The sequence below is a fragment of the Scomber japonicus genome, chromosome 20, assembly GCF_027409825.1.
Source record: "Scomber japonicus isolate fScoJap1 chromosome 20, fScoJap1.pri, whole genome shotgun sequence".
Lineage (NCBI taxonomy): Eukaryota > Metazoa > Chordata > Actinopteri > Scombriformes > Scombridae > Scomber > Scomber japonicus.
The window spans coordinates 6,528,751-6,554,068 of record NC_070597.1 but is presented as its reverse complement, the minus strand read 5'-3'; the positions used below and the strand labels follow the sequence as shown (position 1 = coordinate 6,554,068).

Here is a 25,318-nt window from a genome sequence, read left to right as displayed (position 1 = left end):
AAAAACAAGATCAAAGTTAAAGTGCAGGTAAAAAATACTGTGCGTGGTAATTATTGCAGTATATTCATGGTTCCTGCAGCAGTCTCTTCACCGCCATGGGAAAGAAGCTGTGTTTGAGTCTGTTTGTACGGGTTCGCATGATGATGATGATGATGATGTTGATAATGATGATGATGATGGTGGAAAAATGTAATTTTCTCATCCCTCTGCCCTCTCTCTTCTGCAAAGTCAACCAAACTGTGGTTGTTTTTTTGCTGAGGCACGCCTCCTGGATTCTGCACGTTAGACAGACACCTCAGCTCAGCCAATCAGATGCGCGCATACGGAGACAGCTTTAAACTCTCCTCCAATCAGGTACGTAGGGGGGCGGGGCCTCTGCCTCCGTGTTGTTGCCACAGTGAAGATGTTACGCGTTATTTGGATCCCTGTGTTATTCGTCCGGAGTCACTTTCACTGAGCACACGGAGCGCTGTTTGGTGTCCTGTCTTGTTTTTTGGGGGAGGAGGATTAAAACACAACCTTGGATACTTCTAGGAGTTTCTCAACAATGTTACCATCCAGCTTTTAAAGTGAGTATTTAAAGCTAACTCCGTTGCTAAGCAGCTAAATGGACTTGGGGGTGTTTGATGCTATAGCTAGAAATGCTCCATTTTACAAGATTTCTACCTTACAAACAACCAAATATCTCCCTTTAAAGCCAGCTTATATCACGACTAAGCTATATAAACGTTGTCTTCGTGTGACTGCTGAAAAAATATGATGAATAAATGAGTGTAAATATGCATTATCGTGTCATATCCTAATGACGTTGCGTTGCAGAAACGTGCAGATGTGCATCAAATTTGGTGCAACTTTTACTTTTATGTAGTTTTTATTAACATCTGAGCTTTTCTATAAGTAGCTCACAAGTATAATCATGTTGTGCACTAATAGCTTGAACGACAGCTGTGCATTTCTTTCATGCTTAATCATCATATTTATTATTATAGCTGTCATTCTTTTGTTTTTTATTGGGGGGAGGAGGGGGGTGTTAGGGTTAGGGTTAGGGTCATGAAATTCCTGGAAAAGTTATGAAATTAGAAACACTGTTTTCCAGGCCTGGGAATGGTTTGGAAAAGTTTTGAATTAGGGATGGACCAATCTGATATCAAAGATAACAAGACAGGCTGCATAAACCAGGACCCCCCCCCCCCCCCACACACACACACACACACACACACACACACACACACACTTTAACCCTGTCAAAAATCAGTAGATTAATTTAATATGAATATACAACTTCTATACTTTAAGCTTTTTAATATCTTCTCATTTGTGATATGGGGCCAAACACTTGCTCTGTAATGTAATTGCAAAATGCACTCATGACATGGGGTAAAATATTATGTAATAGTTTTGAAAATTCACTGGTAAAAATGCATGGGAACCCTGGGGGGATGTTTTTGTCATAAGAAGAAGATAACTTAACTGAGCAATGTAATTACACCTGTCACAGTTTTTTTTTAAAGGAGAGCTAAGTCTTAAAACAACAGCCAGAAGCTCATATGAAGACTGAAACCTGTTTTTTTCTTTCTGTAATTATTTCTCATGTTCATACTGACCATTTAAAGATCCATTCATAATGCATGTACAATCCACAGATCAAATCAAGTAGATATCATTCAGTGTTACAGTGTTTTAAATCCCTCTTTTGTTACTATTCTTCCACCACAGCTCAACAGGGAAACACAAAGACTGTAAATGTGTCAGCTATCTACTTGATATGACTAACTCAAGACTGCTGAAGCCTTATATAAGCTTCACATCTACTTTTAAATGCATTTATTTCACCTATACAGAGCTGAAATGCATGAGCAGGAAGATAAAGATACACACACATAGAGATGAAATGATTTGTCACAGGTTTTTCCATCAACAGAACATTAATAAGCAACATTTTACAGATAAATGAATCATTTTTAGTCCCTTTATCTTGTCTCCAGGTTCAATTTGAAGCTTTTCTTGTTCTTTTATGATCTTGTGTGATATATAAGAGAATATATTTTGATTATGGACAGTATTTTCTGTCTTTTTTCTAGTGTCTACGTCCCTCTTTTTGTCACTATACTTCCACCACAGCTCAACAGGGAAACACAAAGAGAGAATTGGACTGTAAATGTGTCAGATATCCATATTGATATGACTAAATCAGACTGCTGAAGCGTCATATAAGCTTCACATCTACTTTTAAACAACTGTATGGACACACTGTGGATTATAGCCCCCCTATCACTTACATTAAAAGCACATTTTAGATCCTGGGAAACTGCAATGAAAAGAATATGCAGATATTTCTCTGATTTACGTTTGTAATTCTTTTCAAATGGTGCTGTACAGAAAAAAGGGATGAATATCTGGTGTGAATAATGGCTTGTTAAAAAAAGGGCTTTAACATGGAAATAGGGTAAAGCTGACCCTGGATAGAGATAGTCGAGGAATCACAGGTGAGACTGTAAGAAAAGTTGGAGAAATGGGCATTAACCCAAAGGAAGGGAGGCAACACTGTGGATTAAATGGAAATTGACAAAGACAGTGAAGAAAACAGCAAAGAAACAAACCAAAAAAGGATCTTTTAGTAGCCAGTATGAACAGCGAGGGGGAAGAAAAACTCTTTCAGTGTTAATATGAGCACCTGACTGTTGTTTACCAATTAACCAGCTTGGTTTTCATAGCTTATATAACAAATGTTTGGCTGTAAAAGCAGGCCTAACAACTCTTAAATACTGGTAGCTACTCATACATACTGCTCTCTTTCTCTTTCCCTTTCTCTCTCTCTCTCTCTCTCTCTCTCTCTCTCTCTCTCTCTCTCTCTCTCTCTCTCTCTCTCCTGGGTTGTCAGGACGTCTCAGCTGTTGTAAATATACTGTAGTTTGTGGCTTTTTGTTGTTGGTTACCCTGGAGACAAACAGTCAGGAGGGGGGGGGGGAAAGTGGCGGTTACTTCCTCCCTTGCTGTGGTTTGAACCCGCTGAATCCCAGGGGACGTAGCATGTGTGGTCTATTGTGCCTTTTTTAAATATATTTAAAGATCCCATCCAGACATGTGGTAAGATATATAAGTTATAGTCTGCCAGGAACAATAATAATACATAGTATATTGTTTTTGTTTTGTTTTTCTACAATAAAAATTCCAGTTAACTAAAATTACCACTTATCTTTACCGCAGTGAGATCAATTCTTCATGAAGCTTTCAGAGAGCTGAGAGTAGTTTATGTCTTTATTTTTTTAATTTGCCTAATTTTACTGAATCTCTGTTTTTTACTCTGTTTCATTTGCTGTTGTTTATTGTATTTTTTTCTGTAAAGCATTTTGAGCTACATGCCTTGTATGAAAGGTGCTTTATAAATACATTTTATTATTATTACTATTAATATTATAACTATATTAAATGTGATGAATGAAACAGATTTTTTTGAAGTATGAGTCAAAAACTCTCAAAAATAATAATGTATCAGCTGCACTCAGATGTTTTAAGGAGAAGTCATCACATTTCAGGCTTAAAGTAAGAAGGTTTAGGGTTAGTGTCTTTAGTGTCTCTGAGTGCTTTTACTGCTTTCAAATGTATGTTAGGGTTAAAAAATGATGACACCAGTACCAATCCAAGTAGCATTAAAGTGATACTGATAAAAACTGAGCACTTCATCTGATACCCATCATGTGAATAGATGCATTGAATTAATCCTCCACATCTAAATGATTCAATTTTTACACAAATATATTTTGAAAGTCTTCAAATGATTAATATTTATTAAAGACGAAGAACGCTTGTGTTGATCGGCTGTGAGCGAGTCCATACAAGTAGTTATATTTTCTAGCTCTGGGCGCAAAAAGGATCGATAGCAGGTATCGTTTGACGGGAGACGTTTCGATACTACATGGTATCGATTTAGTTTGGTCTATCTGTCAAACTCATTTTAGTTCAAGGACCACACACAGCCCAATATGATCTCAAGATGCCAGATGAGTAAACCCATTGCATCATAACCTATAAATAATATATATTATAACTTCACTGTTACTATAACTACTATAACTTACTTACTATAATAAACAATCTGTTTACAAAGCAGATGAACAGCCTGAGACGTCTTAAGACAAACAGATTATTTTGCACACAAGATGCTGATTGACAATATTTTTGCTCATTGTTTAATATATGGATCAGGGTGCAAAAACGAACACCTCTGAAGCGGACTCTTTTAGGGCGGTTCTGGCCTGCGGGCCTTATGTTTGACACCCCTGCCTTAAAGGTGTGGAGTACTGATACACAGCCTTAATAATAAGGCTATGTTTTTTCTACAAAAAAATAAGTCCAGTTAGTCATTAAAAGTTCATTCTGAGCGTTTGTGCTCTGGAGGCTTCATGTCTCCTCATCACACTGATGTAAATTGAACACTGGACCGAGATTAGCTCCCAAATTGGTTTGAAGATGCCACAAATTAAGTTCGCTAGTCTGCTGCTAAAAGATTTTCAGTGAGCACAGAGAAACTTTCCCCCTCCAGCACACGAGAAGAGTCTCCGAGTGTCTCAAACTCTGCTCGTACAACATTCAGCACAGTGAAGCAACACACTTTCATCTTCTTTTTTTCTATATTTCAGGCTGTCAAAGGATGCATACAACACGCAGCCCCTCATCCATCCCGACAGGTGTCTCCGGAGATGCCCTGGACCTCAGCTTGTCAGGCTCCCAGCTCTCTATGTCCAAAAGACCCAGCAGCGCGTCGCCTGGGAAGTACTTCTCTCGGTCGGTGTCTGTGTCGGTGGCAAGCGAGAGCAGGGGGAAACGCAACACCCTGGTGAGTAATGCAACAATTGTCTGGTGTGATTGTGTCAGCGCGTCCCCATGATATCCAGCTGTTACCCAACTCCTTAACAAACCTGTTGTCTCCACAGAGCGACGCCAGCTTCGGTAGCTCCCGCTCCATTAAGAACCTGAGGCGATCAAACAGCACCACGCAGGTTAACCAGCAGGCCAACATCAGCCTAAGGTAAGACACACACTTGGCACAGCACATAAGGTGCACATACACACAATTATTGTCTTGATCCTTGTCGCTTGGTCTGTGAAATGCCCAAAATTGAAAGAAAGGTGTTGATCCCTGCTTCCGAAAACCTGAGGTGACGTCCTCAATTGTCTTTTCTTCTAACCAAGACAAATATATTAAGTTTACAATCATCTTAGACTAAATAAACCAGAAAATATTCATATTTGAGAAGCTAGAATCTGAGAATTTCGACTCAAAACATTTAAACTATTCTCATAATCGCTGCAGCTCCTCACAATTTATACTTTAGCAAATGTACAAGCGTCTTTCAGCAGTATTTTAGTGGTTTTACCCGTCTGCTGTGTTTTAAAAGGGAATTTAATGCTAAAAAAGACTGTAAATGTGGCAGATATCCACTTGATATGACTAACTCAGACTGCTGAAGCCTCATATAAGCTTTGGTACACGAAATGCCCAAAATTGGAAGGAAAGTGTTGATCCAAAGCTTCCCAAAGCCTGAGATGATGTCCTCAAATGTCTCATTTTGTTCCAACTAACACAAACATGTTCAGTTTACAATCATGGAAGACTAAATAAACCAGAAAATATTCACATTTGAGAAGCTAGAATCTGAGAATTGTGACATTTCTGCTTAAAATAGGACTCAAAACCATTAAACTATTACCAGAATAAGTGTCTTTCATCAGTATTTCACTGCCTTCTCAAGTGTTACCCGTCTGCAGTGTTTTTATAACAGTATCCCTCTCTGTTGTGATATCTCTCTGCTTCAGACCTATTTTCTTCATTCCTAATCACTGACTTTGACGCACTAAACTGCATACAGTACAGTATGTGCTGATACATGCACTCAGTAAAGCTGCAGGCAAAACTCACTCCTCAGCTCTCAAGTTAGATTATCAAATGACCTTCTCGGTAATTTAACCTACATCCTACTGAAGTATGAAGGGCATGTTTTTGGAGATGACAGAAAAGAATGTGTGCGTTTATGACAGTCTCGAAGCAGCGTTTGTGTTACCAGGGAGAATCTCTGTGCCTCCGCCGGCGTACACAGAGTTTCGGCTCTTTAAACCAGAGCCCCTCTCTTCAGCGAGCAACAGCTGGCAGCCCTGGAGCTTCGGCGGCTCGGACAATGGAAATTGTGGCGCGCCAACTACTGCATGTTAAAGAGAGGAGGGAAGCCGGGCGGCTGGTGCTGGGGTCGTGGGGTGTAGGAAAATGCTTTTGTCCCCAGGTTAGAAGGGGGAGGGCTGCAACCTCGGGGGTCAGGTTACCCCCCCCCCCCCTCCAAACCAGGAGCCAGTGAAAGGAGAAGTGTGTGTGTGCATGCTCTGGTTCTATTGTCCGGCAGCTGCCACCACCACCACCCACCCCACCTCCCCTCACTGCCTCTGAGGATGCAGAGCAGAGGGGCTTTAAATTTAAAGACTTTCTAAAGACCCAACCCCCCCACCTCCCTCCTCACCCCACATCTATGCACACATCCTCCACCTCTCAGAGTCTTTAAAGGCAGTCATTGGGTCACTCTCCACCCCTTTCTCCACTCCTTCCTCCTCCTCACCATGCATCACCCTCCTCTAAAAAGCAAGAAGTGGAGGAATGTGCTGCCTGAATAGTGTTGTCAGATTGCTTTTCATTGAGCCAGCTGGCTTCGACCCCCTGCCTCCTCCCCACCGAAAACACACACACACACACACACACACACACACACACGCTCATTTATATACTTACACCAGACAGAAACACCCCTGCACAGCACAGACAGGCTGCAGCACAGATACCAGCACAGAGGCCAGGCCAGACATGGAGGTCAACCTACATCTGTGCCTCATGATGGAGGTGCCTGTGTATGTGTATGTCTGTGTGTGTGTGTGTGTGTGTGTGTGTGTGTGTGTGTGTGTGTGTGTGTGTGTGATGCTATTTGAAGGATGACTGACGGGCCATCGGGATCAACATATGCATGCGTGCATTTACATGGAATCCATAACGGAGTTCCCCCACACGGCAGACGGTCAGCTGCCACGGACTGAATTCCAGCGCTCTAGATGGGGTGGGGGGTTAGGGTTAGGGCTAGGATAAGAGGAGGAGAAGGGGATGAGACCCGTCCCATTCTCTGCAGCTGTCATTACAACATTTAATCACAAAAGCTGCCACTAAAATCTGTGACTCGAGGTCCCCGCTTTGTGTCGAGTTGTTTAATTGTGTGTCGTGCACCGTTAAGCCCCTATTGCGTAAAATTTGAGCCCAGAGTGTGCTTTTTTTTTTTTCCCCCTTCCACCTTCCATCAGCTTTTTAAGAGTTGGGTCACCCAAATTACAGAAATAAATATGATACAGTCTCACCTTCTTTCAGTGGCATTAATCCAGAGAGATAGTTTGGGTTTTATTCCACTTGTTTTCTGTCAGCACCAGTGATTATTTGGTTTAATGGTCAAATGTGTAGTACTTTGCTGTTCCACATGAAACAATGGTATTAATTTGTGGCTTGTGTGTGTGTTTAGCAGTCAGGACCAGAGCGAGGACTACTTGGCCCTCTTTGACAGCAGCTCCGATGGACGTAAGAAGCTGGCCAGCCTCAGCAAAGCCTCACCGGACAGAACTACGTGGAACATCCTGGTATTTACCATCAACCACAGACTTAACATTTGTTCATTTGTCATGGCTTTGGATTGTAGATGAGTCATTTATGAGCATTTTAAAAACTATGCAGAAGCTAAAAGGTGAATCTAGTATGGGAAATTAAAGACAGATTTACTTATGTCCAAAAGGGAAAAGTTTTAAGGATGTCACTTATTACTGCAGATCAGATTGTGAGTCTTTAAGCCGCCGTACTCAGAGTTCTCACACATTCCTGGAAAACCTGAAAAATGAGAGAACAAAGTAAAATGTCCTGGAAAATGATTTCTCCTCCCTCTCCTTCTCTCTGCCTTGTGAGACAATGCAAACAGTTTTGGAAGGGTTCTTATTGCTAATGTTGTTAGCATAAATCAGTGGGAAACATGACATTTAAATTAGCATCACAGCTACCAATCAGTCAAATATTCCTTATATAGCACCTTTAAAAACAAATCAAATGCAATTCAAAGTGTTTTACAGTTTGATTTGAAAAACTAAAACAATGTAGGAAATAAATTAAAAATGTGCAATAAAATATGTACAGATAAAATAATGCAAGATAAAGAACAAAAGATAAAAACTCAAAAAAAGAAAAAATAATAAAAAGAAAATAATGAAGTACGACAGAATACAATTTACTTGACTCTCATACTGTAGCATGTCCTGGAAAAATCCTGGAAAATGATTTCAAGACAAGAGTGTTTGAAAAGTGCTCCCAAAAATCAACTATTATCCTCAATATTGTTAAGTGTAAGTGTCTCTTTTGTTTAAGGATGATCAGCCCAGAGCTTTCCCTCTGCACTCCAGCTCTCGCAGCACCGGCAGCGTTGACTCACCCACCAGCATGAAGAAGAGAGAGCCTGGCATCGCTCTGGCTGCCACTTTCACTGCCAACAACAGGTGGGCAGCGTCACTCACACGTCCACATACAGTACACACACACACACACACACACAAACACAATAGTCCAGGTTGTCGCCGGCTCGGCTGACTACTCACTCTGCTGCATTCTGGATCTCGACATGCGTCTCTTGTTTCATACCTGCTGATCTGATACCGCCTTGAGGAATTCCACCCACACACTGAGACTCTTTCTTCCATGAAAACTGTCAAAAATCTGTGTGGGTTCAGTTGTGCAGAATGTGTGTCAAAGCCCATATCAGTTACTGTAATGCCTCGAGGGAGGGTGACGCGAAAATGTTTGGCGTTGGCTGATTTGACAGTCCGCACAGGTGCCAACATATGAGTTTTGGCTTGTTTATAGAAGCAGAACTGTTAGCTGGAAAGACTTATTGTGCTTTATGCTTTTTTTTCCCCCTAGGAGCAACAAGGGAGCTGTCGGCAACTCTGTTACTACTATCTTACACAACAACTACTCTGAGAAGCCGCTCACGCCGAAGAGCTCCAACCAGAAGCCATCTTTTAAGTATGTTCTGAAATTAAAATAAACGCTGGCCTGGTAAGGTTTCAGCGACTTTTGTTTGGTTTTCAATAGGGCTAAACCATAATTAGCTTTTAAGTGAAAACAGTTATTGTTAGCAAGGCAAGGCAAGGCATGGCAGCTTTATTTATATAGCGCATTTCATACACAGGAGCAACTCAGTGTGCTTTACATAAAAATAAAATATCAGAGGATTTAACAGTAAGAATTGAAAGCAAAAAAACATACAATGAAAAAAATAAATCCCAATTATAATAAAAAGGAAAAAAGTACAATTGAACAGTAAAACATACAATTAAAAAGAAAAAAGAACCCAATTATAATAAATAATAAATATAAATAAATAAGTCACAGTACAGAAAAAGAGAAGAAGAGAAAGAAAACAAAAAGCTAGACTAAAATAGAGCATGACATATTCCATTTTGTTTTTTCATTATTATATTAATTATTTATGTGATTTATGTTATTTATACACCTGTATTTTTGTATGATTATCATCCTGCTAAATGAATTGGGTGATTTATGTCACAAGGGGCCAAAATTTACATTCTGTAGGACAAACTGAATACTTGAATTTGAAATTTCCAATTGTCAAAGATGTCCACCAGATGTTCCAAAGTATTTGAGTTTTAAATACCATTTTTCTTTCAGTAACATCCTGAAGGCCACAGCAAATGACGAGGTATCACTGGAGAACGGCTCCGTCACAAAGTCCCAGAAGAACTTCTCTTCAGCTTCTTCCACCTCCAACAATAAGAGTCCCGTGTCGGCCCAGCGCGGCAGCCCCGTCCTGACACGAAGGAGAGAGGTCACCGAGGAGGAGGCTGAGAGGTCAGACGCACTGAACACGGTCCCCGAAAATCCTTAAAAAGACTTAGTTATTGATACTCAAGGTTTAAAAATATCTTAAAATGTCAGTAATTGTAGGAGTTAAGGCATTAACTTTGATTTGTTCAGTTTATGAAACTAATCATTAGTTGCAATCCTATATAAATTACTTCAAAATGAGCTCCATTACACTACACTACAACAGTAAAATCCTGCTTTTGCATTATTATATGTCTCATTTTTTCCTTAAAGAGGTATTAAAATGTCTTAAAAGCCATTCAATTTGTTCTTAAAAAATATACAGATACCCTGCTGAACAGACTGTGTGTTGTTAACTGTATTATTCACGATAATCGACTCATAAATGCACCTCTTGTGTATTCAAAGGTTTATTCAGCAGGTGAACCAAGCAGCAGTCACCATCCAGCGCTGGTACAGACAACATGCCAAAAGACAACAAACCAACCACACAACGCTCAAACGCATCCTCGCCAGTAAAAGAAAGGTATCATCTGTTCCCATCCTTCCATGGAGAATGGAAGTAATCTCTCTCTCTCTCTCTCTCTCTCTCTCTCTCTCTCTCTCTCTCTCTCTCTCTCTCTCTCTCTCTCTCTCTCTCTCTCTCTCTCTCTCTCTCTCTCTCTCTCTCTCTCTCTCTCTCTCTCTCTCTCTCTCTCTCTCTCTCCTGCTGTAGCATTAACACTTTGTGTGTCTTCGCCCCCTTGTAGGAGTGGGAGGAGAGAACAGCGGAGGACAGTCGCCTGGAGCAGCAGCAGCAGAAGAAAGACGACGACAGGAAAAGGATTCGTGAAGAGAAAGCTCGATTGGCCCGCCTTGCTGCCATACAGGTGCCAACCTCCTTAATTAGATACTCTGCTATTTATCTGAACTGATGATTGGTCATATCCTCACCACTAATGGGACCAAAAAGTGTTAAGTTTATCATGAAGGTGGCATCAAATAAACAACCGCATTGTCACCTGTGTGTTGAGATGGCAAGTTATGCCTAAGTAGCTGACATGCGTAAATGAATCTACATTATTAGATCATTCACTTTGAGCTTATATGGTAGTTTATGACTAATACTTAGCAGTAACATCACAATTTAAACATTTTAATTTGGCTTCTCCATGGATGCTTTCACTGGAGTATGATTGTCCACAACACTAAATGATCTAATGTCTCCCTCTGGTGGCGTGTCACAGGAGCTGCAGCAGAAAAGAGCCCAGCGGGTTGCAGAAGTGCAGCGTGCAGCCGAGGTGGAGGTGGAAAACATGAGGCAGACCGGTGCTGCAGGGCGCAAGAAGCCACCCAGGATTTCTCCCACCAACAGGAGTCCGGCATCACCGAGCAATAACAGCCCGATGTCTCCGACAGACGTCAAAGCTAAGAACACAGGTTTGGTTTGTTTTTATCATCATCATCATTTATTTGCAATCATCCATGCTCATTTTATGGGCCGCTGAATAGTTTCCTTTTCATATCTGGACTATTAAGAAATTATGGATAGCAGGGTTATAATGGTACATGTATTCATTTTCCTACTTGATGCATGCAGTCGTATGAAGAATACGCTCTGTGAACCAAACAGTTACTGTCAAAATACTTTAATAACCTCTCACTCAGACGTGTGGGAACAATAACTGTAGAGCGCAAGTTCCACCCGGACCCATTCAGCTGTAGCATGCTCATGGATCGTATGCTAGCCAGCTTTAGCCGAGGTAGCCTGGTTACCCTGTAGCATCGCAGCCGTCAGAATGACAAACAGGGGACCCATAACACTGACCGAGTGCAACAGTGTTATTAAAATATGCTCCATTATCTCTGCGGTGAAATGATACAGCGTCCTCCTGGCACCCCTTTTCGCTCATCCTTTTGAGTGAAGCAGGTTTGGAACAACGATAAATGTTGTATATTGATACTAAACTCACTCACACTGCGCAGTTTAAGCAGGTGTTCAAAGCAGCAACTCTACCAGGGGGACGTGTTGCTTCAGATATGAGTGAGACATGATATACAATCCAGGAAATCCAGTTTGATATAAAGATCCATAAATGTGAAGGATTATTAGGTGCTGAAACAATGCACAGCAGTCAATAATACTGAGACCAAATACAAGTGTGCATCCACTTAAGGTTGGTAAAGGAAGTGATATTTCCTGGATATGGTATTAAGATCCTGTAATAAGTGTGTGGTTTTGTGCTTCCACAGACTCCAATCTGAATGTTATGGCCGACGTGGGTGAATTCAGCTTTAGAGCCGTTTCTCCAGCTTTGTCTAATCACAGAGGCTCTCAGTGCTCCCAGGTAAACTGTACCTCACTTTCTTCACAGCTCATTTCATTCTCCACCTCCTCTTTCTCCTACAATTTTACAAACCTTCTCCCTTTTTTTTTTTTTAACTTGTAGGAGCCGAATGACAGAGCAGAGGAAGAAATTTGCCTGGAGCAACATCAGGAAAGCGACAGGAAATCGATTCGTAAAGAGAAAGCTCGTTTGTCCAGACTCGCCGCCACCCAGGTGAACACATCTCATTTACGCACTTCACAATAAACCCTCCTCCAGCAACGTTTCTGGAGTAATCATCAAACCTTATCACACTGGAGATAATTGAGATGTGACGGTTCACACTTATTCATTATCTAATGTCTCCCTCTGGTGGCTCGTCACAGGAGCTGCAGCAGAAAAGAGCCCAGCGTGCAACTGAGGTGGAGGTGGAAAACTTCAGGCAGACTGGTGCTGCAGGGCGCAAGAAGCCACCCAGGATTTCTCCCTCCAACAGGAGTCCAGCGTCACCGAGCAATAACAGCCCGATGTCTCCGACAGACGTTAAAGCTAAGAACACAGGTAAGCAGAAAGACTTACTGAACACCAAAAACATCCACATGTAGAGGATAATATATCAGAGAAGCTTGTAATAACTGTACTGGTATTTTCTTTCTACAGACTCCAATCTGAATGTCGTGTCCGATTTAGATCTCTCCAGCTTCAGAGCCGTTTCTCCAGCTTTGTCCAATCGCAGAGGTTCCCAGTGTTCACAGGTAAATGATTGAACACTTCTAGTTGCACTTCAACGATCAATATCGGTCGAGGCAGATGGCCGTCCACTCTGAGTCTGGTTCTGCCTGAGGTTTCTTCCTGTTAAAAGGGAGTTTTTTTCTTGCCACTGTTGCCAAGTGCTTGCTCATGTGGGAATGTTGGGTCTCTTTAAAATTAAAACCTGAAGAGTTCGGTTTAGAACCTGCTGTATGTGTAAAGTACCTTGAGATGACTTTGTTGTGATTTGGCGCTATACAAATAAAGATTGATTGATTGATTGATTGAATATTTCATCTGCTAGTGTGAAAATGTTTATAGCAGCCTCTCGTGCCTTGTCACATTATAAGCATGTTTGTTATCTCCGTTTTCCAGGAAATTCTTCAGAGGTCGGTTAGTGTGGAGGACCAGCGGCAGGGAGCTTTGTCCAGCAGGACTCAGTCCAAAACCACCCTCAACGAGCTGCTGGACACCCTGAAGCTGTTAGAGGAGGAGCCAGAGAGGCTGTCGGAGCCAAAGTGCTATCAAAAAGAAAAATATGCATGGATCGATGAGGTTTGGGCCCCTTGCTTGACCGTAGTATGATTATAATCTAAAGCATCCATCAGAATCCTCTTTATTTAGTGTCTAGAAAGAAACATTATTTTAATGATGCTGTGACTGTAATCTTCATTCCCACCGTGTCTCTTTAAAGGACGGGGACTCCACCTCTTTGACCACCGACAACCTGGAGCGCCATGGCCAGCTGATTCACCACCCTGCCCTGCCAGACGGGGGCGCCCTGCTCTCTGAGGCCAAGCTGCAGAGCATCATGAGCTTCCTGGACGAGATGGAGAAGTCTGAACAGGAGAGACCGCGCTCAGTCACCTCAGGATCACACAGAGAGGTGCGGGTCTGGAGCACATACTGTAAAATATCCCAAAACTAAAAAAAAACTCTGATTTAGTAAAGAAAAACTCCGCTTTTCTGTTTTGATGATCAGATTTGGGTCCCATCCCAGAAAACAACACTAAATATGCAAATACATTAATCCTGTTGCTGTTGGATTACTTGATTAATCACAGAATGAAAAAAGTGATTTATATAGACTGGATCTTTGTGTTCTCAGGCTGTGTTGTCAGAGGAGGAGCTGGTCGGAATCGAGCACGCGTCGGCCACCGCAGCCGAAATCACCGGCTCCATGATGAGAATCAAGCTGGAACTGGAGGAGAAGAAACGCACCGTCAACATGCTGCAGACCGCTCTGGTGAGGAGGCGCGCACATACTGGAGAACATTTTAATATAGAGCAATGTCTTTTGAGCCTAGCGGCTGCTGTAGGTGACTGTACCTAAAGCTCAGGTGTGTCTCTTGTTGATTAGGCCCAGCAGAGGGAGCTTACAATCAGGCACGTGAAGGAGACCGAGAAGGAGCTGAACAGAAACTTCCAGCTCCAGAAGGAACAATATGAAGCCACCATTCAGAGACACCTAGCATTCATCGATCAGGTAGATACACAACAATCTAATCCCAGCTGTAAACTACCCACAAAAACATCAGAATGATTCTTCCTTTCTTTCCCTGCGGTATAAAATGTGTTCTCTCTCTTTCCCTTCAGCTGATCAATGATAAAAAGGCTCTGAGTGAGCGCTGTGAAGGAGTGGTGGGAGAGCTGAAGCAGGTGGACCAGAAGTACACCAAGAAGATTGCACAAATGCAGGAGCAGCATGAAATGGTGAGGTAGCCGAGGTTTTACCAACGAGCAGGAAAAACTCGAGTCTCAGCAGATATTTATCGTTTAATGTCCGAGATCACGTGCACACTTGGAATTTTTCACAGCAAAAAAACCCAAAAAACTTCTTCTCTGCTTCTGCTCTGCATCTCGTGTGATCATCTCGTGTTATCTTGCTTCCTTGCGGTGCTGCTTTTGTTTAACTGTCTTCTCTCTCTCTCTCTTCTCCCTCTGTCTCTCCTTCTTTTCCTTCTCCTCCTTCTTCTTCACTGTCTTTCTCTGTCCTGGTATCCGTGTGTCTGTCCGTTGTTTCCTGGCTGTAGGTGTGGCAAATTCTGGGTCCCTTGTGTGAGGTAACTTTTATTTTCCTCTAACTGGTTCATCTTTGGCACGATCATCTTTTCTCATTTCCACCATTTCATTGTTTTCCTTTCGTTTGTTTGTCCCACACAAACTTCTCTGGGGCAGTCTGTCTGCATGTGAGTCTCCACGGTCTTTTTCATTTCAGTTTCACTCATCCATCTCTAGTTTTTAGATACGAAGCTTTATGTTAGTAAGTCAGTTGTCATGCCCAGAATTTGTTTCAACTCTCCTCTTCCTCAATACCTTTGTGGTGTTTCTCAATGAACTATTTGATCTTGTGACAAACACATGCCTTGAATTTGTCACAGTGTAAAAAAAGTCAACCTGCCACCATAATTTACCCTCTTACCCTCTCCACCCACAGGAGATCAAAAAGTTAAAAGAGCTAATGAGCGCCACGGAGAAAATCCGCCGGGAGAAATGGATCGACGAGAAAACCAAGAAGATCAAAGAGATCACCGTCAAAGGTAAATCAGTGATTAAAACATCTTTACTGAAGCTCTATTAAGATCAGGTGAAGGATGTTAAATTCCACATTGATTAGAGGTCGGCTCTCGATTACAGGCCTCTGTAGTAAAATGGCATGTTATCAGCCTTTGGTGGCCTCTACTCAATGCAGTTATGACCTGTACTTACTTAGTTTAAAATTCAAATTTAGATTTAAATCGAATTGCTTTTCCCTTTGTTATGATTTGGCAGAACAAACACACATTTACACCTCAATACATACCTATGAATACAGCTTAATATATCAAAGTCCTTATGCAAATGGTTTAGTATTGTCTTTGTGTGCCTTTTAAGATACACAATGGAAACAAAACGCTTAAAAAGATTTTTTGCATTTTCTGCATTATGCTTTCTTATCAAACGTACAGAAGAATTGATATAGAAAGACTTTAAGTTGTCTTACACGTCTCTCGGAAGACAGATATCAGAAAGTTGGGAGATAGATACACAGCTTCAGCTTCTTTTCACAGCTCATATTGATTCTGTAAGACCTCTGACCCTCCAGCAACGAGCTGCCAGAGTTGGGAAGGTTACTTTGGAAACGTAATAGGTTACAGATTACTAGTTACTCTATTTAAAATGTAATAAGTAATGTAACTATGTCAATTACTTCATCAAAGTAATGTAACTTATTACATTTGACTGGACTTCAGATGTAATCTCCTTTGTAATCATCAACATTTTCATCAGTAACTGTAATTTAATGACACATTTTTTCTTGGTAATTGTAACAGATTACAGTTACTTTTATTTATTTATACATTTTGCTGACACTGAGTTTTTCCCTTTTTTCCTGTCTGTGATGACCTGATTCCTTGAAAAATCACAAACTACACCCACACATGAACTGTCTTTCTTCCCTCTCATCCTCCCTCAGGTCTCGAGCCCGAGATCCAGAAGCTCATCTCGAAGCACAAGCAGGAGCTGAAGAAGCTACGGACGCTTCACGAGGCCGAGCTGCTGCAGTCGGACGACCGGGCGGCCCAGCGCTACGTCCACCAGTGTGAAGAGCTCCGACAACAGCTGGAGAGGGAGAAGGAGGAGCAGTGTCAGAGAGAGAGGGAGCTAGCAAAACAGAGGTAGGCCACAGTCACCAACTATAGTCGTTTCTGTATTTCTTTTTCTTGCTTTGCTGCTTTGATACAAGAAATGCTGAAATAAATACAGAGAGCCACACTCATAACTGGCTATAAGACTATCGCCCTTTAAATAAATCAAACATTCAGTTTGAAGCTGAAAGAAACAACAGAAGGAGGAGGCAGCTTTAAGGTAAAAAATCTGATTTAAACCAAACAGCCTGCAGAACACTTTACACATTAGCATATGAAAGAGAGAGAGGGAGAGTGATGGCCTTCAGTCTCACTAGTTTATTCAACATCCTCCTACTGCCTGTACTGCAAAGCGAGAAAGAGATTAATTCAACCTTCATCCTTGCTAGATGAGAAACAACCTTGTTCCATCTGCGGAAATACACCAGTAGAATTAATGAGCGTTATGTTCATTCATGTGTATGTGTGTGTGTTTGTGTGTCAGATACGAGAAGCAGCTTCAGGAGGAGGAGTTGTCGCTGCAGCAGCAGAGGAGGCGTCTCTACAAGGAAGTGGCCGATGAGAAGGAGAGGCTGGCCCAGTTGGCTGCGAGGTAAGGTCAAAGGTCACGTCTGTCTCTCTCTCTCACTCTCTCTCTTTACAGTCAAAATCTGAAGACGTACAGCAGAGACATCCGTGGGTACGACTGTGGAGCAAAAAAATGTTTCCAGCCGTTTGTCGTCACTTCAGTTCCACAGAATGAGAAGCTGACTCAGCATGAAATGAGGAAAATCCTCTGGGTGGTCAAGACCAGTGTTATATGTTAGTTTACAGTCTAGTTAGGTAATGCTGGCACACTGTCGAGTTGCCCATGAGCAACCTTGAATCACTGTCCAGGAAGAAATGTGTGTTACAGAGTAGAAGAAGAGTTTATTTTTTTTATTTTACTAACCTTCAGAAATTCAGATAATTCCCTTTCGTAGTGTCTGTCTGTGCTTGAAACTCTAGACTTTTCTCCTGAAGAAATGTCGTGAGAGCCGCTCATCTATTAAACAAGTGACCTTTTAGAAGACAGAAGACCAGCATACACAGTTAAATGCCATTAAAAGTTTAAAAAAACAGCCTGAGGCAGTGTGAACGAAGGGTAAAACATTAATATGATGAAATGCAGCGATGGAGCAAATCTTTTGTGCGTATTTCGATGCGTACTGATTAGTGGGACATAATTGATTTTACATGCATGGCTAAACCCCAACCATAGCAGCATTTCATATTTTCTTCAGTGATATTTCATTCCACAGTGGTGACGATGACCTCTTTCTCCTGCCTGAAGAAAAAATACTAAATAGAGGAGACTCAATGTGTTTCCCATGCCGTCAACATTTGTGTTACAACTGCAGCTTTGCGGCCCAGAAACCCTGGGTGTTCAGTAGTCTCTGAGGATCAACTGTGTTTTTACAGATGCTGTGTGAGCTGTATATTTTGTGTGATCCTTTCCGTCAAAGCTCTTGTTGCATTTCCGTTGCAGGCAGCGCGCTGAGCTGGAGGATCTACGGCGGCAGCTGGAGGAGAACAGCTCCCTGGCTGGGCGAACCCTCAGAGTGGAGCTGGACAAGACCAGAGAGGAACAGGAGAGGAGACACCAGGTGATGAGCATGAACGGCCTTTAACAACAGAAGCTGTCTCAGAAGTCTGTCTAATATCTAATATCTTTACCTCTGCAAAATCAAAGGCAAAAAATTAACTTGATTATTTGTTTAACTAGGCGGAGATGAAGGCCTTACAAGAACGTTTGGATATTGAAAAGCAAACATGGGAGGAAAACTACAAGAAGAAAGAGGTTTGTTTGACATGCTGTGATTCATACTATTTGAGCTGTATTTGCTCTAAACACTCCCTTCTTTTCTTCAGTTTTACAAATGCTTGAATTTCCTGTAAATATTGTGTGTTGTGCTCGTGGGGCCTTTTATACGGTGGCCGTGAGGTTCAAACCAAAATGACAAATTATTGTAATCTTGGTTTGAACCTCCCGGCCACCGTACTTTTAGGCTTACACGGATATCTAACATTACCACCGCAGCTTTTTTAAAAAGGAGAAGTGAAACTCAACTGTCAGTGTAAAAGAACAACACAGTACTGTATGCTGGTGGTGAATTTGCATCTCTGTGTTGCAGCAGAGGGGGTTTTCCATCCAACTCTACTTGAATTTATTGTTTGAGAATGTCAGTGATCCAGGAACTAAAGGATTAATCATTGAGGAAGTAATGGGATCTGGGTGTGTTGTATCACTAACATATGTGTGTTTAAGTGTCAGAAAGCAGCCAGGATACAGTAGGCCAGAGCTCCACCCATACCTAAATCTACAGCTTCTGTCCATCACCTTTAGACTCTATTGTAGACAGTGGACTTACTCACTGTTTGTATTAATGACATGCTGTTTATAGTTCTAAATGTAATGTTAATTTTGATATCGTTTTTTCTTTCTTTTCTCTCTTTTTTTATTTTTTTATTGTGCTTAGCTAAGTTGTTGATCTGCCCGGTGACTAAAGATGAAAACTCTCCGGTTAAAATGTTGATTGATGTGTACTGTCCTCGCCGAATAAATCTTAGATAAAAAAATAAGTAATAAGCGTGTTTATTTGTGTGTCTGCAGGAAGCGTGGCTGCTGAGCCGCGAGCGAGAGCTCAAAGAAGGCCTGCGACGAGAACGCGACAAAGAGATCGAGCTCGCCATCTGGACGCTGGAGGAGGAGACCAGCAAGGACAAAGAGGAGTGTGAGAGGGCGGCTGACAACAGGTGTGTGTTTGTGTGTGTGTGTGTTTTTGTGTTGAAGGACAGCACAGTTGTCCCCAGCTCTCGTGGTTTCCCTTTAACACATTTAATGCAAAGAATTTGGCACAAATTCAGGCTGCTGGGGTTCAGGAGGGTCGTTCACTCAACAGAAGATAGGTGGTTAGATCAGAAGCTTCCAGACTGTATGTTGAAGTTTCCTTGGGTAGGACACTGAACCCCAAATTGCTCCTATGTGTGTGTGTGTGTGAGTGTGTGTTTGTGAATGGGTGAATGACCAGCAGAATCATTGTAAAGTGCTATATAAATGCAACCACTAGGGGGAGCTCCTCAGCGTTGCACACATTTCTATCTCTGTCCAACACCTGTAAATAATTTAAAATCTTTTTCCTTTTGCAAAATCCTGGTTGGACAATATTTCCTCTGTGTTTCGCCACATGTTACACAAGTTTGCATCAACACCAACCTGTAATGCACTCTGCTCCTCAGGGTGAAGCGAGTGAGGGAAAAGTACGAGGCCGAGCTGAGGGAGCTGGAGCGCTCGGAGAGGACGGCGGTGGAGAAACAGCAAGACTTGAGGAAGCAGCAGATGGAGATGGAGGGAGAGCTGATCAGAGTGCAGGGCCTTCTGAGACAGAAAGAACAGGAGATTGAAGATGTCACACAAGTAAGGAGCAAATCACTTGTTCAGGCATTTTAGATTTTTACCATCCCAGGCTTTTTAGACATCTGTGTGATTTGGGAAGTACAATATCAAATACATTTAGACAGAATCCAGTCTGAATTTGTCCGACTCGTCTTCTCAGACCAGGGACAAGCTGGCGGATGAGCGCCGCAGCCTGGCAGAGGTGATCAGGCAGGAGTTTGCGGACCGGCTGGTGCTGACGGAGGAGGAGAACCGCAGGATGAAGGTGGAGGTGTCAGAAGTACGAGCGAGGCTACGACTCGAGGTGGAGAGGGTCACCAGGGAGAAGGAGGAGGAGCTGGCTGAAGTTCACCAACGGTAAGAGGGAAAAGGAAAGAGTGATGTCGATCTGAATAACACTTTAAAAAAAAAAAAAAAAGTTCTGTTTCTGCTTTCCATCCTTCACCAAGTTTCCTGAGTTTGAAACACTTTAATATTAAAGAGTAAGTGAAACCACAGTGCTCGTGCGGTTGTAATGGAAGATGCGGCACACTTACCCAGGCTGTACTTTTGGTCTAAGCAACAGGCCAAACAGACACATGGAAACTGGGCATCCTAGTCCAGTACTTCTGCATTCCACAAATTCTGATCAACCGAGGTGACTAGTTGGCATGCGTGGACGTTATTTGACTAAAACTTAACAAAGCTATCTGTAGCTCACCAGATAAAAGGCCTCTGTGTGTCTAAAGAAAGTCCCTTCCTGGATTTACGTCAGCCGATGTACAAACATTTATTGTTGGAACTGGCCCTCATGCAAACATATCCTCATCAACGCGGTATATGAGCACACAGTTCAAAATGAATAGCAGGAGGAAACTAATAAAAGGTGGAAACTTTAGCGCTCCACTGGGTGTCTAAAAGAAGAGAAATATGAGTAGAGGCATCCTGAAGATAACCTGATTGTCAACATCTGTCTCAAACTGAGCTGGAGGCTTTGACTTTAGCAGCTTGTGTTGCACCAGTCAGTACTACATGGCCAGAAGCATGTGGACAGCTGAACATGTCATTTCCAGTAAAACTCTGCTGCTGCCTTAACAGCCTCCACTCTCCTGGGAAGATTCTCCACTAGATGAAACCTGACTGCGGGGATTTGCTCAGTCAGCGTTCCCAAGGTGTTTTCCACAAAGGCGTCGAATGGGGTCGAGTTCTGAGGTTTAAAATAATCCGTTATAATACCGAGAAAATAAAAGACTTGAGTCGAGGAGAAGAATCAGTTAATACCTTTTTAAGCTTCTCTGTAACATCTTATCTACACTGGCTACATAATGAAAGCAGCACATCATTAGTGCAGCAGCCTCAGTCCTCCATTAGTGTTTCCACAGGATGCATTTAGATAAACACAGCTGTGTAGGTCACCACTCACCTGCATCCATTTCTGTGTAGTGTAAAATAACATCCTGTTTGCTTTTCAGTCAATGATGGGGTTTTTTTGTGTCCATATGGTGTAGTCAAATTTTAAAGGGGTTAAAATTAGAAAATAAAAACTACCAAATAATTAAATTGTACCTATCAATTGTAAGTTCAAATGACATAAAACCAAATTAATAAAACAGACGCTGCTTTTAATACAATTTAAAATATTTTTGAATTGCTCATCTTGCCAACACTTATTTATCACTGACCCATACATAAACTGAAAGGTGTTATAAGGCCTGTATGGAAGCAGCTGTTATTAATAAATCAGAGGTCATAAAAACCAAAACCTGAATAAATTAATCAGAAGTTGAGATTTTTTTTTTTTTGATAAGAAAGTGTTCCTTCTTAACATCGTTTTTTTTTTTTTTGTGTTAATCTCCAGAGTGAAGTCGGCCATCTTGAAGAAGGAAGAAACCGTCAACAATCTCCGAAAGCAACACGAGGTAAGAGAGACACACACACAGGGTCTTTTCTGTCAGAGCATCGCTAACAAGAAAACGCAGTCAGGGGGGAGATGAGATGATTGACAGCGTAACAAACATGGTCCTCTCCTCTGATAGGCCGCTCTGAAGAGGGCGGATCACCTGGAGGCGCTGTGGGAGCAGCAGAGGAAGCAGCTGCTGGAGAAGTGAGTGACAGGGAAGGCCAAACTGACTCCCCTCCCGCACCCCTTTCCTCCTCCTCCTCTCCGGCTCCGGGCTCCATCTGTTTGTGTGGCTCAAGCCCCCCCCCACACACACACACACCTGAGGTCTGCTCCTCCTTTATGGGATGTTGTTGCTCCTTCCAGCAAGACTGAACCTGTGGAACTTCAGAGGGTTGAACAAGTGACTGATCCTTGTCCTACCTCACTTGACAAACACAAAAGGGGGGGTGGCGATGAACTGTGTAGCCCCCCTCCCCCCCAACATCCAGGTCTAAAGGAACGCGTTGTGTTGGAACTTCCTTAATTTTAAATGCCATAGACCTGGTGGCACTAGATCAAAAGACGGTGGATGGATGGACTTCTCATTCTTCCCTTTTTTTTTATTTTTTAAAAGGACGATTTGCTGCAGTTTTTTCTTGTGACTGTACACCCCCCCCTCTCTTTCTCTGTCTCTCTCTCTCTTCCCTCCCCCCTGTCTCTGCAGTCTGTGGGAGCAGGAATGCCTCCATGTTCCCCACAGAGCTGCCACAGAGAACAGTTCCAGATGTTTCTGAAACCAGCCCGGGCCTGCGCTGGTGTAAAGTTGGAGGAGGGAGGGTGGGTGGAGGAGGGTGGACCACTTACACCCTAGGACTCAGATCAGTCAGCATCAGCCCTCCACTCTGAGCTCTGCCAACTGGACCTCCCAGTGCCCCCCCCCCCCCCCCCCCCCCTCCTTTTATTCTTGTGTTGAGTCATGTGTTTTTGTCCCAGTGCCCCCCCCTCGAGGCGAACGCTAATTAGAGGATCTATAGACTCTCCCTCGCCACAGCAGCTCTCAACAGTTTTATCGTGTGAGTCTTTTAACCAAAAAAAAATCAGCATCTAACAAAGAGGTTAGAGGTAATGTAGTCGGTCAGAGGCTAAAAGCTATAGAGTGTGTTTAGGATGTTGTTAGAAGGGTCGATAGGATGTGTAGACAGATTAACAGGAACACGAGTGAAGAAAAAATGAGATGTTTGAGGTAAAAGAGACAGATGATTGCAGAGTGACTTTGAAAGTAGGAAGGAAGAAAGAAGAAGAGGAGAAGGAAGGGAGTGGGGGGGGGGGGGGGTTGAAGGAAGAAGGAATGCGCATAGAAAATGTTTATAGGATTACGAAAGCAGAGCTTGGGACAGAGCTGAGTGGTAGGTAGGAGGGTCCGACGGGACACACACACATGCCAGGACCGCCTCATGTGACCAGAGGTATGTTAAAAGCCATATAGGTTTTTGCCAGGTCGGATTCAGAGGAAGCACTGTGACAAAAATGCATCAAAACTCAACGGGGTGGGGGGGGAGAAAAGGCCCTGGAGCCAAGGGCAGGGAGCCATCACCCCCCCCCCCCTTTTCTCTCCACCCCTCACCCCCCCCCTCTCCCCTATCTTTTCTAATTTGTTAACCCTTAATGAATGAAGATGCGTGGAAGCCCCCCCTCTCACAGACACAAGAAAGTCTTTGTGGATAAGATTTCAGTGTGAAGGGTCCATAGCGTGAGTTAGTGGGGAGGGGGTGCTGGGGGGGCTGAAACAAGACTCTAAACTCTAAAACCAGGAAGTTAAAGCCTGTTATTTAGGTGCAACATGATGTGAAAAACCACACTGATGTGATTTTTGTTTTTTTTTTATTTTTAAAGAAAGGTCCCAACGCTTCAGAAGATATTTATTCTGTTTCTCCTTTTTTTTTTTCTTCTGTATTTATTTTCCCAATTCAGCACTCGTTCCTGACCTTTCGTGGTGTTACCGGTCCACACACAGGTCAAGGGTTTGAAGTAATTTCACGGAGCTAGTCGACACATTGAAGTGTCGTTCCTTTTTTTTCGCAAGAACACTAAACTGTCCCTCGGCGGAGCTGATGAAACGCAGCGCCGAGGCTTTATAACTACGCCATTTTGAAATGGTCTAAATACAGTACGTCAGGTTTTTCTGACACGAAAGATGTCCGAGCCACGATGTAAAAGGGTTCATATGAAGTGTAACGTAGCGGTAAAAGTAGGGTTTATAGTAGTCGACGCGGTGTCTTGACCTCAGAGGCATTAAAGCAAACTGATTGTCACGGTAACCATTAAACCAAAATGTTATAAAAATTCATTTCCAACCTCCTTTTTTTTAATATATAGAATAAACCAACTGTAGTCCAACTTTAGATAGAAGATGTGTCACGTGTCACTCGGGGGGTTTCACGGTCACCCATGGCGATTCAGAGTGAGTCACGATGATTTTGGTTCGGAGGGTCGGTCTGAAGGCCTCGGGAGCGCCACGGTTTCGCTCGCTGCCTTGTGCTGCTCTGCTGGTGTTGGCACAGCAGACGGGGCTGCTGGCCTCCAACCGGAGAGAGAGAGAGAGTAGGGATGTGAGTTGGCATTCCTCGCGCATGCCCGTCCTACAAGTGCCAATGAGCCTTGCCTTTGTGTGTGCGTGTGTGTGTGTTTGTGTGTGTATGTGTGTGTGTGTGTGTGTGAGTGAGTGTATGTGTGTGTGCCACCGTTCTCCTCCCATTTTGACCTGGGATGACCCTCGTGGTGTCAGATACGCTCTCACACAAGCATAAGGCCCCCCCCCCCTCTTTTTTTTTTCCATTTGTAATTTGAATACGAATCATCCCCGTTGTCTTTTTGTTTTTTTTATTGTTTTATATTTTTTTGTTGCGTCTCTTCATGTGTAACCCCCCCCCCCCCCCCCCCTCTGTGCCCGAACACGTAGCTCTTTTTTTTGAACGCACCGTCTTCTTCTTTACCTTTTTGTTTTAGTCTAGTTTTTATTATTGTCATTTCAAGGTGACGCTTTGAAAAACTGTGAAAGACTGATACATGTAAAAAAAAAAATACATGGTGACTGATTCATCAGCGAAAAGAGAAAAATAATAATAAAAAAAAAAATACAAAGAAAGACTGGAAGCTACACTGTGTCCTTCGTTTCTGTTCGTGGTGGTAAAACACAGACAATTGTTTGCTTGTTTCTGACCCCCCTTCACCTCCTCCTTCTTCCTAGCTTCCCATCATCCCTTCTTCCCTCCCACAGACCATAACTCCTGACTTGGGAGAAGAAGAAGAAGACATCATCAATCACATCTGTTCAATGTCCTGCAGCAAAATGATTTCATATCCAAATAATTTATAACTGTAGTTGAGCTGTTGACTAACATTTCAGCACATTCAAAGTCTTGGAAGTGGAAGTAAATGTTTTTTTTTTGC

General features: G+C 42.6%; 1 protein-coding gene across 2 annotated transcripts; it reads left to right on the top strand.

Moving 5' to 3' along the window:
• Positions 1–433: 433 nt before the first annotated feature.
• Positions 434–22,517, top strand: cep131 (centrosomal protein 131). 2 transcript variants are annotated; one of them, XM_053341944.1, is made up of 29 exons: positions 434–569; positions 4,641–4,837; positions 4,935–5,029; positions 7,548–7,659; positions 8,432–8,559; positions 8,981–9,085; positions 9,752–9,931; positions 10,316–10,433; positions 10,657–10,776; positions 11,134–11,326; positions 12,140–12,234; positions 12,337–12,447; positions 12,600–12,774; positions 12,874–12,968; positions 13,339–13,518; positions 13,658–13,849; positions 14,072–14,209; positions 14,324–14,449; positions 14,560–14,676; positions 15,401–15,503; positions 16,421–16,622; positions 17,077–17,184; positions 18,100–18,217; positions 18,337–18,411; positions 19,225–19,367; positions 19,851–20,028; positions 20,168–20,364; positions 21,845–21,905; positions 22,023–22,517. In XM_053341944.1, the coding sequence occupies exons 2-29, from the start codon at positions 4,652–4,654 to the stop codon at positions 22,092–22,094; spliced, it is 3,723 nt and encodes a 1,240-aa protein (XP_053197919.1). In that variant the 5' UTR covers positions 434–569; positions 4,641–4,651; the 3' UTR covers positions 22,095–22,517. The 2 variants fall into 2 exon arrangements, with proteins under 2 accessions (XP_053197919.1, XP_053197920.1); XM_053341945.1 differs by lacking the exons at positions 12,140–12,234; positions 12,337–12,447 and having other exon boundaries at positions 7,545–7,659; positions 11,134–11,193; positions 12,642–12,774.
• Positions 22,518–25,318: the final 2,801 nt, after the last annotated feature.